The 14,111-nt window shown below is 41.4% G+C and overlaps 4 protein-coding genes across 5 annotated transcripts; all 4 read right to left on the bottom strand.

Moving 5' to 3' along the window:
• Positions 1 to 281: 281 nt before the first annotated feature.
• Positions 282 to 5,061, bottom strand: LOC124197433 (solute carrier family 4 member 11-like). Of its 2 annotated transcripts, XM_046592882.1 has the most exons (15): positions 5,009 to 5,061; positions 3,781 to 4,044; positions 3,602 to 3,642; positions 3,316 to 3,532; positions 3,149 to 3,242; positions 2,968 to 3,091; positions 2,676 to 2,903; positions 2,403 to 2,613; positions 2,217 to 2,330; positions 1,940 to 2,146; positions 1,612 to 1,864; positions 1,440 to 1,546; positions 1,213 to 1,381; positions 982 to 1,155; positions 282 to 897 (listed from the first exon to the last, which is right to left on the bottom strand). In XM_046592882.1, exons 2-15 carry the CDS (start codon positions 4,025 to 4,027, stop codon positions 465 to 467), a joined length of 2,619 nt encoding a protein of 872 aa, XP_046448838.1. In that variant the 5' UTR covers positions 4,028 to 4,044; positions 5,009 to 5,061; the 3' UTR covers positions 282 to 464. The 2 variants fall into 2 exon arrangements, with proteins under 2 accessions (XP_046448838.1, XP_046448837.1); XM_046592881.1 differs by lacking the exon at positions 5,009 to 5,061 and having other exon boundaries at positions 3,781 to 4,175.
• Positions 5,062 to 7,157: 2,096 nt separating this feature from the next.
• On the bottom strand, positions 7,158 to 7,935 carry LOC124198723 (vitelline membrane outer layer protein 1 homolog). Its single transcript, XM_046594736.1, has 2 exons — positions 7,621 to 7,935; positions 7,158 to 7,558 (listed from the first exon to the last, which is right to left on the bottom strand). Exons 1-2 carry the CDS (start codon positions 7,893 to 7,895, stop codon positions 7,258 to 7,260), a joined length of 576 nt encoding a protein of 191 aa, XP_046450692.1. The 5' UTR covers positions 7,896 to 7,935; the 3' UTR covers positions 7,158 to 7,257.
• Positions 7,936 to 8,465: 530 nt separating this feature from the next.
• Positions 8,466 to 9,325, bottom strand: LOC124197685 (vitelline membrane outer layer protein 1 homolog). The gene is made up of 2 exons (XM_046593219.1): positions 9,002 to 9,325; positions 8,466 to 8,928 (listed from the first exon to the last, which is right to left on the bottom strand). The coding sequence occupies exons 1-2, from the start codon at positions 9,259 to 9,261 to the stop codon at positions 8,595 to 8,597; spliced, it is 594 nt and encodes a 197-aa protein (XP_046449175.1). The 5' UTR covers positions 9,262 to 9,325; the 3' UTR covers positions 8,466 to 8,594.
• A 2,077-nt stretch (positions 9,326 to 11,402) lies between these two features.
• LOC124197702 lies at positions 11,403 to 13,060 on the bottom strand. The gene is made up of 3 exons (XM_046593232.1): positions 12,642 to 13,060; positions 12,337 to 12,557; positions 11,403 to 12,265 (listed from the first exon to the last, which is right to left on the bottom strand). The coding sequence occupies exons 1-3, from the start codon at positions 13,023 to 13,025 to the stop codon at positions 11,875 to 11,877; spliced, it is 996 nt and encodes a 331-aa protein (XP_046449188.1). The 5' UTR covers positions 13,026 to 13,060; the 3' UTR covers positions 11,403 to 11,874.
• Positions 13,061 to 14,111: the final 1,051 nt, after the last annotated feature.

Genomic DNA, 14,111 nt, shown 5'->3' with positions numbered 1-14,111 from the left:
GAAAAAATCTGGAGGAATTGTTTAACAGAATCAAAACTAACGCAATCCATCAATTAGATCAATCAATTAAGAGATCAACGATCAAACCAAAATCGGTGTGAGTATAGTCGGAAATTATCAACAACATATTACATATTATGAGATACAGCTTAAGAGTTATAAGAAGACAACAAGATATTAACTTACCCTTACCAATTAACTTGACTTGAGGCTCTGACTTGATCCATTGATAGCATAGATAGGTAGACTAGATGAATCTTTCCATCTCCTGTTTGTGCATGTACTTTTAACATTCAAATTTATTTCTGGGACGAGTTGACAACAATACAAAACGGTTCAATTCCATGAAACCGAAATTTTAATTCATGTTAGATGGTCAAAACTCAAAAGACTAAACAATAAGAATATAATGTGTCAAAAATGAAATCTCCCACGATATCAAGTGGAAGAAGGAACTGGAAAATTTAATGTTCGCTACTATCCAGGGCCTTGAGAAAACGATCCTCAACTACACGAGGGACAATCAAGTGGCGAATAGGGAGAAGTGAAAGGAGAATGACAGGGAAAATCATCTTCATGTAAGGCCAAGGAACAAATCCAAAGAGACACATGAGCATCAGCTGAGCCAATTGGCATCCAGTGAATTGGTGGATTTTGCGCTGGGGAACTCGGCGAATGTAGTGATTGGGCGGATAAGCGGATTGCTCCGTGAAAAAGAGAGAGATACGCTCAAACATTTGATTGCCGCCGAGTCCAGTGACGGCCACGTAAAGGAAAAGGCCGTTGAGGACGGCCGGCGGAATGTAGGCCAACGGATAAGGCAACAACATGATCGACAGGCCAATGAGGATGTGGGAGAAAAGGACTGTCAGTCGAGTCTCACGTACTCGTACAATTCTGCCAAATGTAGAATGAAAAACATTAAATGTAAATCATTCAATTAGGAATTGAAAATGAAAGGAATTGTGAGGAAGATTTTACATTTGATAGACGTGGCCTTGATGGACTCGTTCCTCGACATCAGCCAGCGCGCGGGCGTGAAGTGGCGAATGCGGAACAAGGGCGTGCATCCATGGCAAGCCGACAGCTGATAAGGCGGCCGTTAGAATGGCCATGACAAATAGATCCCAATGGTATGCCGGTCCTTTTTTCAAACTAAGGGAAAAAGTAAAAGTTAAAATCGACCCTTAATTCTTTAAAAATGGCATTTACTTGTTGAGTGGCGTGTTGACCATGGCCGAAGAAATATTTTGGTCCATCAAAATGAGAAGTGACAAGGCGAAACCCAATCCCATTGCCCCGGCAATGGCCAGTCCAGGAAGTCGCTCCAGAGGAGTCACAGTGAAAACATTTTCACTGTCGTCGTAACGGAATGGCTCAGCTGCTCAATTTAGAATAATTAGCTGGGTAATTAAACCAAACGAGGAAATTGAAAATACCTTTAACTTCTCGGAAGAAAAATGAGCCGACGAAACTCATCGTGACGACGGCGATGGGCAATGCGTAATCTGCCAGGATTTCCCGTTTTCCAGCCGACAAAAACGGCCTGGGAATCAAAATCAATTTAACGTTTAAATTGATAAAAAGTTAAAGTTAAAGAATTCCCCATACGTTTTCTTAAAGTTGAAGATGGAAACGCCCAGCCAGACGGTTCCCAGCATCAACAGAAGGAAAAGCACCGAACTCGCCTGGTTGCATTCGACTCCCATTGGCTCCTCATTAGGATCAGCAATAGCCTCGGCAGAGTCATTGGCCCTCGTGTCATTCCACGAATAAAACGTCAAGGATGAGCTAAGGCTGTTGGTGATGTTTGTGATGGCATTTTCCCCTTGACATTGGGATGAGTAGAAATTTTTTTGAAAGTCTGCACACAACAGAAAACAAATTGAAAATGATTTGAATAAAGAAATCCCACGGGAAAAATTTAAAAAAAACTGACTTTTGGCCGTGTCGCGACAAGCGTCGACACAAAAGGCGACCGAGATGAAAAGGCCAAAAATTTCCTCGGTAGACCGGGTGCACCAGTGCATCAGCCGCGAGACGTTAAACAGCGAAAAGATCAAAAGGAAAAAGGCGCACCAGAGGCCGACACATCCGTACATGGCGAAGAAATCCAATTGAAAATCGTCGCAGATACTCGAAATGACTGGAGAATAAGTAAAAGAACATCGGAATTATTAAAATGTCATTGACAAATCGGAACGGAATAAAAATACCTTTGATGTAGAGCGCCAGTGGGGCGGTGGTTAGAAGAATCAAAAGCGGTTGGCCGCCAAAAATGGCGAAAAAGAGACCGCCGATCGTCTGGCCCATTATCACCTTCTTGACGCCTAAAGTTTTGGCCGAATGATTTACTAAAAATGAGTTTCAAAGGTTCAAATTCATTTTTGTATAAACTTAACCGATTTTGCCGTGAGTGTTGTGATCGTTGAGGACCCCGAAAGCGATGGCTGGAAGAAGACAAGCAAAGTAAAGGAAAAAGGTCGTCGACAGAACCTTTTGAGGAGTCTTTTGGCCCACGACGCCATCAACGTAGTCGGAAATGTAATGGGGAAGACGTCGGCAAAGATCTTCGCGAATGCCTTGCCCAAACTGCCCAAATTTCCAAATATTCTGTGTTTGAATGGAACATTAGTAAATTACTAGAGAAGTATACTTGCTTAATAAAAACTCACTTTCTTCGTCTCTACGCTTTTGGTTTTTGATTGGACGTCACTGTCTAGTTTGATGGGAACGGCTGCACGACTCTGACGTTGTTCGTCTATCAATTCTTGGGTGCGATTCAACATGAGCCGCTTGAATTCCTTGTCGGTGGTAACTTCCAGCAGTTGACGGCGTATGTTTGCGTCTGCCAACAGAGTGGCAAACGTGCGACCGGTCTCCAGTCCATTTTTAGTGCTTTTCTGTTTTTATTAAAAATTGGCCATTCATTTCCAATAAATTGTCTGAATTCTGTAATCAATTAACCTCTTTAACAGGGCAGAGAATAAGAACAAACAGCTGGACATCATGGCAAGTGTCACCCATGTTGGTTGGTTGTTTCAATCTTATGATGGCAGTGTGACGCTTCATCAGTGATGGAACATCAGCCCTATTGTTAATTTCGATGTGTAATGAACAGTAAAGAAAAATTCCAATTTGTACTTACACTGTGCAGACCCATGACTCGTCATATTCGAATTCTCCTTTGCTCTTGTCTTTTGAGCTGTAGATTGCCTGAATGGTTCTTCTCAATGTTGGAACTATGAATCAATACAATTTCAAGTGTTGATTTAGTTTGTACCCAAAAACAATTTCACCAATTGATAATAATACCAGAGTCATTCGTGAAAAGGATGGTTTTGGCTTCTTCAGCAACAGTTGCAGACAATCCCATCCTACCCAACAACAGATCCACCAATTCAGCTGGTGACGAATAATTCTGTGACACTGCAACATCTTCATCCAGCAAAAGGACACAATCCTGATCAAGAAATTGCTCGACGTCAATGGCCGGTCTCACTTCGCCATCGAAATCCTGAAGAGCAATTTTCTGAAATGGACAGATAATATCCGTTAATTTAATCGAAATGGTTTCTATTGTACAATAAAGTTAACTCACTTCATGTTTGGAGTAGAGTAGACTAGTCTCCTCACCGTCGACTGCATTAAATAAATAAACAAACAAAACACGATGTTAATGCCATCTAGCGATAAAAACATTAAATTCGCGTTTGATCTGAGTGTACGCTACGCTAATAACTTAAGAATGTGCAATGTTTCAAACCAGAATTCAAATACCGAAAGTGAGTCGCCATTCATTTTCTTGAAAATTCCAAATTGAATTTGAAGTTTCGACCAGTGGGCAGTTGCTTCTCAGCCGGAGTTTTTGGTCGGATGGCGGGTCGCGGTAGGACGCATCGACGACGCCGGGGAGTCCCATCGTGTTCAAACTAGACCAGTCCGTTTGCAAAGGTCGACTGTTTGTCTTTTCTTGTTCTTCATCACATCCGATTCCCTCCAAATTTTCTTTGGTCACGTCCTTCATCGTGGGAATCCTTCAGCCTTGAAAAGAAGTCGAAATTCAATAAGACGACGTGACTAGGATTAAATAAAACATCAGTATCGGATCAAAATCGGGAAGCACTCGGCGTCGAGTGTGCACGTTGGAATGCGGCAGTCGAACGTGTGGGAGTCATAACGTCTAGTAGACACTCTTTTTAAACTTTTTTGACGGGCAAAAGTAAAAGTGGGGTGTGGTATTAGCGATGATTGGGGAGAAAGCGGTTTCATCTTTTCATCGGCACAAAACTATTTGTACGGCTTGTACGGCAGTGCTACTCTGTTGATTAACATAAGAAGGCCATTTGTTTGCGCCGCAGTGCCGGGATGTTATTTAATAATCCTGTTTTGGCCTACGGGTATATGGAACGATGAATATGGAAGAGATATTTAAGTGCTGTGTTGACCCCTGCAACCGCTTTTACTTTTTCGAAACATGGAGGAAATGAAAAATGACAAATACTTTCGCCTTCTATAGCCTAGTCATCCTGCAAAATTATTTATCGTCATTCGGCATAGGCAATGCCCGAGGACAGCCGCTTTAATAGCTGAAAGTGTGAAAGGCTCATCCCGTTAAAAGGAATCGAACAATACCCGAACACGGCGGGGATAAAAAGGTGAAATCGAAAGCGCAAAAGAAGGAGAAAGCTGCTTTCAGAAAAAAATGATCGTTATTTACGACTATTATTACAATAACGGCGCTTTGGATTATTACTAAAAGGAATACGAATCTCTAGCTGTGCAAGAACGGATTTTAAGAAAAAATTTAGTTTACTTTAACAAGAGAAAGTTTTTACGTTCGTTTTCTTTTTCGGCGTGAGAAAATTGTATGAAATCTGGAATTTTGATTAACTCTTTTGACTGTTTTAAATGATTTCTAGGTGTGATACAAGCAGTCAGATATAACCAGAATAAAAGGAAAACGATAATGAAAACATTAACAATCGCAAGATAAAAGTGAATTTACCTTACGGATTTTAAATCAGGTGACTGGGTGGGAGGACAAAAATCCGAATTTCCCTTTGTAATTAAAATTGAAAAAAAAATTTACACTTTACTGAAAAATGCCAATAACTGGAAGAAAATTCTCTAGTTCAAAAATAGAGATGTACCTCAACAGAATCTGCTTTTAGATGAGAAAGGTCATTATCAGCATCTGAAGGAGACGACAAGGATATTTTACCCAGGAGTAAAAGATGGTATTAGTGTTGTGGATGGGGCAACATTAGAACCGAATTTAATCAGACCACCAACGGGTTCTCGACTGTGGCGCGTTTTAGGTCGAGCAGAGATATCCTCATAACTCGGTGCAAATATGAGGACATTGAGGACTGGTCGTGCCGAAATAACTGTCATAGAACAAAGTCCGATCCCTATAACCCTCGTCCCATTCCTGAAAAGAGTATCAAGAAATGTTCTCTTTTAAAATGGCAACAAATTAGAAGAAAATGTGGAAAGATACCTTGGCGATTTGAATTTTGAAGTCTTTCTCCACTGGTAAGATACAGTTCAATCTTTACTGAAAGAATGTTGACACCATTTTCTCGATTTAAAAATAGGATCAGCCTTACAAGAAGAAGTGGTCATAGGTGGATATGTTGCAAGATTTTTTTAGGTATCCCAAACCCAAAGTGAACATTGAAATCATGGTGATTGAAATCAAAGCTGACGACACCTGAAACAAAGACGAAACAATTTCACACATCTCAGGAATGTTGCTGCGTTGGAGCATGGCAATGCAGAAACAAACTGAACTGATAGAAACAGTTTGTTAGTTTAGGAATCTTAAAAACATGCTGATAAATTCTAGTTTTAAAAAACTCGTTCCACCGGTCTATTCTATACCTGTGGGTCACCTGAAGGTCACGTAAATGTTCAAACCGCCAAACTCTTTGCAGCTCCACACTTGATTTAAACTTTGTCCAACCAACTCAATCAACACTATCTATTAACAAATTTAGTGAGTTGATATAAGTTATTACAGGAAGACGAATGACTTCACCATGCGGTCCAGTAAATCGTTTATGAAATGCAAATCGGATCCTCTCAGCTGTTGGATTTGTGTCGACTGCTGCTATTAAAATGTTTGAATCAATTAATTTTGCGCTTAGTTGCAATTGTTGGTTAATTAAAACTACTAAATAAAATTATGGCAATCCATTTTCAATAAGGTCGAGTTCCTTTATTTCTCGCGTTTAATAATGAATAGTGATTAGTTTATTGCCATTTAATCTGGTAATGTATGTAACAAATACAAAAGCTGTGGTTAGTTATTGAACCCTTGCAGTAAATCCCAATGAAACGAAATGAAATAAAATATTCTGTTGCGTAACATCTGGATCGGGTTGGTCTTGGTATTCGATCATTTCTTTATCGAGGCAGCCGTGAATGGGATGATGGTGATGGCAGTGAGGTGGTTTAGTGGGTTTGGTAGTAGGGCAAGGTTTATGCCAGGGATAGCAGGTAGGGCAATGTGGGCAGATAACAACTGGACATGGATGGCAATGATGCGGATGATGCGGATGATGCGGAAGAGTGGGACAAACGGGACAATACAGCTTAGTGGGTGTCTTATTTATACTGATGCAGAAAATTGCATATAATTTTGCTATCAATAGCTGACTGATGAAATAGCACAGCGCGCCATTTTTTTTTTTTGGGCTGAAAGGGTTTCCAATGCCAATCGATATTTATTGCAAATGAGGCTAGATTAATACAAATTATTTTTAATAATTCGACCCTGTGGTAATATGTAATAATGGAAATTGTATTTCAAGCAAAATTTTAGAAAAATAAGGAACGCTCCGGTTGTTAATTAGTTCTAGACAGAAAATTGCGTTATGGCTGGAAATGTTGAAATCATTTTTAACCGGTGCTACTCATATTTTTTACTATACTTGTCATTGTTTGAAATTATAGTTTATGTACGATACTGTATATGTTTGTATCGTCTTTATCATCGCATGGCCAGTAAACATCCGCAACCGGATCAATAAACGACCTGAGATTATAGGCCGGTCGTTATCTAATCTCTACAAAAAAGCAAATAACTTTCATCTGACACGTTCCGGACTTTTGGAATGACTTGGCATTTCTTCAACTGACCGAAATTCATCTATCATTAACATTTGTATTACATCATCAATTATTTATTATTAGAATAGCCTAATATTAAAGATCACGAATCATCAATAAGAATGATGCTATTAAGTATATTCAGCAACAAATGAAGACGACGTCGTTGACGGCCGTGTTATCCGTCAAACTGCCACCCAACGGCTGGACAAGAGTTTCCAATCCGCAAATGCCCGTCTCGCATTGATCGGCGCTGAATTCGCCCCAAATTCCGGCCGTATTTCCGTTGTAGTTGAGCAGCGATCCGTCGGTGCAGTTGAACTGGATGCTGTTGACGGCCGTGTTGTCGGAATTGGCCGAATCGTACGGCTCCACTCGAAGACGGAACGAAGACAAGGCCTCGCCTGCCGGGCAATTGAGTCTCAACTCCCAAATGCCCGTACTGTTAATAATATTTGAAATGAATTAAATGTGATAGAATGAAACCGGACGTATTTAAATTACTCTCCGAGTGTGGAGGTGATGTTGGTGCCTTGGGTGTCGTTGCAAAAGAGCCGGATGGAATTGAGGGCCGTTTTGTCATGCAACGGAACGTCCAGCTGGTCGTTTTGCGTTTGGTAACCGATGGCGGCCGATCCGTCCGGACAAACTTCCAATTTGCCCCAAATGCCTTGCACTTCTCCGTTGTTGACGGAAATGATTTTCAAGGCGTTAGTGCTGGTGCCGGCCAGGAGCAGGCAAGCGACGACGAACGAGGCTAAACGGAGCAGAGACAACATCTTGACAGCAGATTTGATTATTAAAAAATGAGACAGACTTGTAGACGTAGGACGGATTAAATAGCTATACACAGCCAACCTGTTGTTATGCAATCCTACACAACAGTTGGGCAAATCAGAAAAAAACCCAAATTTGTCCTATTATCTGATAAGCAGCTCTCTCTGCGATCCAATTATAAGGCCATTTTGTCATTTTTTAACCAAAAGAAGGAAATGAAATTTCATTAAAAGATGGCGGAGGTTCATCGTTCAACTTGAAACAGATCGGCGTATTTCGAAATCGATTGGCATATGTTCACTACTGCGATGGACGGTGAATATTATTTAAAAGAGTTGAACGTGTAATATTTTCCAATGTCTCGTTTTGTTGATTCAACCGATAAGAAAAAAAGAAAAACAAAACCAAGTATAAGTCGTAGTCTAGTATGTTTATACGTGATGTGGTTGGGATGTGGGGCTGAAACCAAAGTGCCAAGTTCATCATCACGCCTCATCATTTCTACATGTCAGATATGTATAACCTATGTACGTCATGGTCGTCGTTCAAAAAAGAAAAAAAGAAAACCTGAATTTTGAGGAATTTCATTTCTCTATTTGGCAATCACGACATGTCAAATCATACACTCAACACGTCCTATCTTATTTCGAAAAAATAATAAAAATGCTGGATGGGGAAGCAGGTTAGGTTATTTGATATTTTTAATGGCGGTTGAATTTATTGGCATGGAAGACGGCCGGAGCGCAGCAAGTGAAACGGACGTCATTGAGGGCCGTGTTGTCGACCACTATTCCGCCGTCCGGGCGGACGCGGGTCTCCATTCCGCAGATACCGTCCAGGCACTCGTCGCTGTAGTCGCCCCAGTAGCCGCCCGTGTTGCCCAGTCCGTTGATTTCGCGGTCGTTGGAGCATTTGAATCGGATGTTGTTGACGGCCGTGTTGTCGGTCGTGTTGCCAGCCGGGCTGACCCTCAACTGGAAACTCTTCATGTAGGCGCCGAACGGGCAATTCTGGATGTTCTGGAAGTTGCCAGTGCTAATGTTCAAAGACAATTTAATTTAATTCAATTTCAGCATCAATAAATGGAATTTAATAATTGCGGACTTACTATCCCTGGGTGGAGGTGATGTTGGTGTTGTCGGCGTCGTCGCAAAAGAGGACCAGGGTGTTGAGAGCCGAGTCGTCGACCACTGGAGCGTCAACTTCGTGAGATGATTGGTAACTGATGGCCCTCGATCCTGCTGGGCAGCTCTCCAATGGTCCCCAGCGTCCGTCCGTTTCCCCGTTGGTCACCGTGATGACTTGGCCCTGGGCCACCGCCAAGAGGCCAGCAGCGGCCAGCAAAACGTATCCCAGCATACTCTTCATATCGTTTGAATATTGGAACAGGTGTGAAACCAAAGACGTCCGACTCTCGATTGATTTCAGTTTTTCCGTGGGGCCGGGGTTTGTCCGTCCGTCTTAAATAGTTGAGATGTATAATAGAATTTCAGATAAGGAAATAACAAATAGAGACCGTTTGGTTTTCCCCATCCAATATAAATACATATCGAACGATTTACATTTCACTTATTGGCTCTTATCTATATCAGCATCACATATCCTGCTGATCATTGTGTACGTTTAGACAACGACTGATAATATACATAATATACCTATTTCCTATTTGGCTGTCTCGTATACTAATTGATATTAATATTAGCCATCAGCCGCTCGCTGTATCAATAGTATTAAAGATGTCATGGGTGTGGTCGCCACCCGGAAATGGCCCTACTATTAATACATCAACCATCGATTTCATCTACAATAATCTATCAGCGTCGAAAATATTGACGGTCGCACGTGCTGTCAAAAAACAAGGCAGTCGAGTTGGTTGTTGCAGGACGACGACAAAACTGGGCAATTTCAAACCATTTAATCTTAGTAAAATTCTAAAAAAAAAGGAAATCAAAATAAGTCCAAATAAGGCGAAGAAACAAAACTCTATACATTCAGACAGACAGACGGAAAACCAAATTTGGTTTAGCCATACAAAGTCAAACATGTCAGCAATGCGTCGATCGAGGCCATTAAAAATAGGCACCGTTAGAATCAGGCCACACCCATCAGCATCATCAGCGTATAGGGCGTGATGTGTTTCGTAACTCGGGCGATATGTACATGTATAACAATGCACGCAAAGAATGTGTGATTGTGTGTCTATTCTATATTCTATTGCGCAGCAGCATCGTTCTATACTATCTATACTATCTATAGCATATATACGAGTTGACAAGTTGGAGGCTAATGCACTGTAATGCATTGACTGTGTGCTGCTGAGCAGCATGTACATAAGGAATCGTGAAGGTTTTTTCAAGTCTAGAAAACGAGTCTAAACAAACTTGACGACGGGCGTCCTCTAACCGGTTATTCTGATAGTTGTCGGCCTTTTTTTATCCTTTTTATTTCAGTTAGAAAATTAATTTTCAGATTAAACAGCAATAACAAAAAGGAAATCAAATGAAAAGGGAGTAATAAATTCCATTGTCTATACTTTGAACCAGAGCTGGGAATGAGACGTTCATTTTACTATAGAGTCTTAATTATAATACAGACAAAATAATTGAATGATCAACTGGTTGTTGAGTTGGGAAACCTGCTGATCCCGAAACGAAACCAACAAAAAACTAGGGCTGATTAATTGGATTTAGCCTTAACAAAAAAGAAAATTTGAAAATCCTGTTTTGATCGGATAGGCTTATTCTGTGAATTCAAATGCTGCGTTGCTGAGGGGTCAACGACATTTGGATTTCGAAATGATAAAATAGTAGTACACTCGGTCTAATTAATAATGTAAAGTTTGGAATTTCGGTACACACAATACAGTGGCGATTTGCATACATGGATTCAAGATGATGGTCGATGGTATCATATGTAAAAATAACGAGTTGACGTCTGTCAAGGATGAAAAGACTGAGAAACATTGCGCCCAACTTTATATTTCGTCTTTTCCATTACATTTCTCGACAGCAGTTTTTTCTTTTTTATTTCAAATGTAAATCTCCGCCTGTTTTTATTTTCATTTGTGTTGTAATTTTCTCGATGGCATGCGACAATAATAATGGAGGACAGGGCCAGACGTTGAACTCTTGGCCTGGAAAACCAACCCATTGGAATTGGAAACCTGCTGCTGATGATTTGCATAGCAGAGCAAAACAAGTCGTTGATGAAATGAACGCAACACCAAGTACAGTCAACCAGGTACCAGCTCTGTGTAGTAGTAGCTCAATGACCGTTTTCATCAGCACATGTCTCTCATAGATATGCGCTATATAACTGTGCTGCTGTGCTGGGTGAAACATTTTTTGACTCCGGGGAAGATATAGGGAACTGGTTTTTCGACAGCAGCCACAGCAGTATTGTATGCATTGTATCGTTGGACACATTTTTGGCAACGGTTTTGACCAACGATATCCCGGCAATATGAATAATTAATAGATGGTGCATTTATTTTAATAATTCGGGCAATATGGCCTTTCTATTATATATATTATCTATTATTCCAACTAACATAAGTTACATGGGAAATGTGTCAGCAGCAAATTGTCATGATGGCCTTCATCTCTGAGGATTGGACGGGCGCTTGTGGTTGAATTGCTTTGCTGATTTGACCATTTAAGTTGCGGGAAAACCAAACCAGCAAACGGGCGACCACAACAAAATCAAAAGCCACTATAAATATAGATATATACTCTCAGCATCAAACAGCAGATAATATTAATTAATTATTGTTTATAATCATGTGACCAAATAAAAGACGTTTGGCGAATTACAATCGAAATAAGGATATTGGCGAAAATGGTTCAATCAAAGTGAATGGATGACGACGACGGTAACGGTTGTTGTTTGGGAATAAATTAAAAAATCAAATGACACTACGAGAATATCGAATGTGTTATACGTATGCTATAAATAATAATTGTCTAATTATTTGGCTTTGTTCTATCGTATGGGCCGGCAGGTCGAAAAGGGGAACGGACTGGGCCGGCAGCCGGAAAGGAAAATGGTTTTGGTGGCCGTCGTCGTTTTCATCGTCGTCGATTTCCAGGTGGTCGACGTGTCGGTGACGAATGTCGTCGGATTGGCCAGTCCCAGGGCGATCAGTGCGTTGTTAATGGCGTTGCCGATCACGGCGAATCCCAACGGTTCCGGTTTTCTTTCCTCTAAATCGTCGTCAGTCACGCCGAACGGCGGAACTAACGAGCCCTGGAGGCGATGGCCGGAAGAAACTCCAGCGCCAGGATTGACGAACCTGGAAAATTCGTCGCCCGGCTGCTGGAAATCGTCATCGTCGATCTTGAAACCAATTCCTGGACTGGCTGTCGGTTCCACCCTGTTGAAAATTGAATTGAATTGAATTGCAATTAAAATGGAATATGAAAGATGAATGATGAATTATATTACGGATAAGTGTTGGAAGGATTGATGTTGAAGAATTGGGTGAGCTGGTCGTCGATTTCCTCGTCCAGGGCGATGTAAACTGGGACGTCGATCCAGTACTGACGCCGTCGTCTGCAATTGGTGACGACGGCCGAGACGGTGGTCGTCACCGTGGCGCAAATTGCATAAGTCGAAATGTAAGACGTTGAAGTTTTGGTCACCGTCACCGTCGTCGTCCTCGTCACCTGGATAATTCCGCACCCAATTGCAATTGAATATTTCCTTTCAAATTATATTACAGCCATTATATAGAGTTATGATGTTATTACCGTGGTGCGCTGGCCATTGGCGACGGCCAGGATGCTGATGACGACGACAATCCAATAAGCGCCCGTCATCCCCATCACTTCGCCCGCGATGACCAATTGTCTTTTGTTCTGATTGACCGCGGGACTAGTAGGAAATTCCAATTCAGATGATTTGAATGCACAGTTTGAATTTTCAAAAAAAAATTGACGAAATCCCCTCAAAATCTTTATTCTATTTTTTGAATTAGACGTAGATGAGCACTGCTGCTGGTCGACATGGAATGGAGGTATGGCGATCCCGTTTGGGCCGGCAGCTTTTATAGCCGCGGTTCCATCAACTCGCGGGCGCAACAAATTTTTGTGGGTTGTTTTCTTTCCGCCCACCACCACCAACCCAACATTCATTGGAAAATGGCCATCCGTCCGTCTCTATCTTGACCAGCAACAATGCATCAGGCAGGCGGATGATATGCCCTCCCCCCAATTGCTGCTCGGCCATGACTTGGCCATGACTGGTTACCAGTTGGGGCGACTCTCATCGGTGAAAAAAACAAGTTCAACGCCTCCCACATTTTCAACAGCAAACGCCAGCGATCGGCATCACGTCTGTGTACATTGAACGGGTAACGCGGGATGATTGCAGGCGCGCACACACAACCGGCGAATAACGGTCATCGATACATATGTAATACTGCTCCCGGCCAATAATATTTACTTTTCATCATTAGTCAATCAGGAAATGATGATAATAACGGGTCAAGTGCAACAGCAATCGTGTTCCTTATTATAGCTATTCATTCCAGATGATTGCTGATGAACAAGGGGGGAAATTCCCTGCTATGCGGCTGGCAGATTCATCGGTTTGATCTCATCAATAATAACCCAAAGGTTATTATTTCAGACTTTTTGGATTTTTAGAATATCCTTTTTTCTTCTGATTTTGATGATTTTAAGAAATGGCGATTCCTATTTAACTCTAACTCTTGATGAGAACATTCCACGACTGTCACAAATCATCAAAAAGAAAAAAAAAATTTGGCAATAAGCATCAGGTTTTTATATCTTATTCCATTCGGCATTTTGACAAGACTGTATAGAACCCCGGCCAAATTCCAGCAGGCAGTTGGTCGTCGTCGATGTGGCACACAAGCAAGAGGATTCACCCGAAAAATGTGACACGGCAGCAACAACTGTTGCTGCCATTTCCCAATGGGCATGTCAGCCAGAGAATTCAGCAGCAGCAGAAACTAAATTATATCACATGACCAAAAGTGGAATTTGATGGGCTTTGATATACTACGGACGGGCGAGTATATAGCAATAGCTGATGCTATCAAAAGTCGGACAATAAAAAGACCGTTGCTTGATCTTCTTCTTCTTCTTGTTGCACTGCATTACTATGATGGCGAAAGCCCAACATAAAATATTCAAATAAGAAATTGGTGGTGTGCAACAACAACGACATCAGAATTACGCAGAACCTGTCTGCCG

Source organism: Daphnia pulex, chromosome 7, assembly GCF_021134715.1.
Source record: "Daphnia pulex isolate KAP4 chromosome 7, ASM2113471v1".
Taxonomy (NCBI): Eukaryota; Metazoa; Arthropoda; class Branchiopoda; order Diplostraca; family Daphniidae; genus Daphnia; species Daphnia pulex.
This window is presented reverse-complemented; position numbering and strand designations above follow the sequence as displayed.

Bases quoted from the DNA above. Each gene is read 5' to 3' on its own strand.
- LOC124197433 (XM_046592882.1), bottom strand. From the start codon at position 4,027: ATGAAGGACGTGACCAAAGAAAATTTGGAGGGAATCGGATGTGATGAA. The intron at 1,865-1,939 runs GTCAGTTTTTTT...TGTTGTGTGCAG, and splicing joins TTGTCGCGACACGGCCAAAA to ACTTTCAAAAAAATTTCTAC. The intron at 898-981 runs GTAAAATCTTCC...TACATTTGGCAG, and splicing joins CAAGGCCACGTCTATCAAAT to AATTGTACGAGTACGTGAGA.
- LOC124197702 (XM_046593232.1), bottom strand. From the start codon at position 13,025: ATGAATGTTGGGTTGGTGGTGGTGGGCGGAAAGAAAACAACCCACAAA. The intron at 12,558-12,641 runs GTAATAACATCA...GGAATTATCCAG, and splicing joins CCAATGGCCAGCGCACCACG to GTGACGAGGACGACGACGGT. The intron at 12,266-12,336 runs GTAATATAATTC...AATTTTCAACAG, and splicing joins AATCCTTCCAACACTTATCC to GGTGGAACCGACAGCCAGTC.
- LOC124198723 (XM_046594736.1), bottom strand. From the start codon at position 7,895: ATGTTGTCTCTGCTCCGTTTAGCCTCGTTCGTCGTCGCTTGCCTGCTC. The intron at 7,559-7,620 runs GTAATTTAAATA...TATTATTAACAG, and splicing joins ATCACCTCCACACTCGGAGA to TACGGGCATTTGGGAGTTGA.
- LOC124197685 (XM_046593219.1), bottom strand. From the start codon at position 9,261: ATGAAGAGTATGCTGGGATACGTTTTGCTGGCCGCTGCTGGCCTCTTG. The intron at 8,929-9,001 runs GTAAGTCCGCAA...TTTGAACATTAG, and splicing joins ATCACCTCCACCCAGGGATA to CACTGGCAACTTCCAGAACA.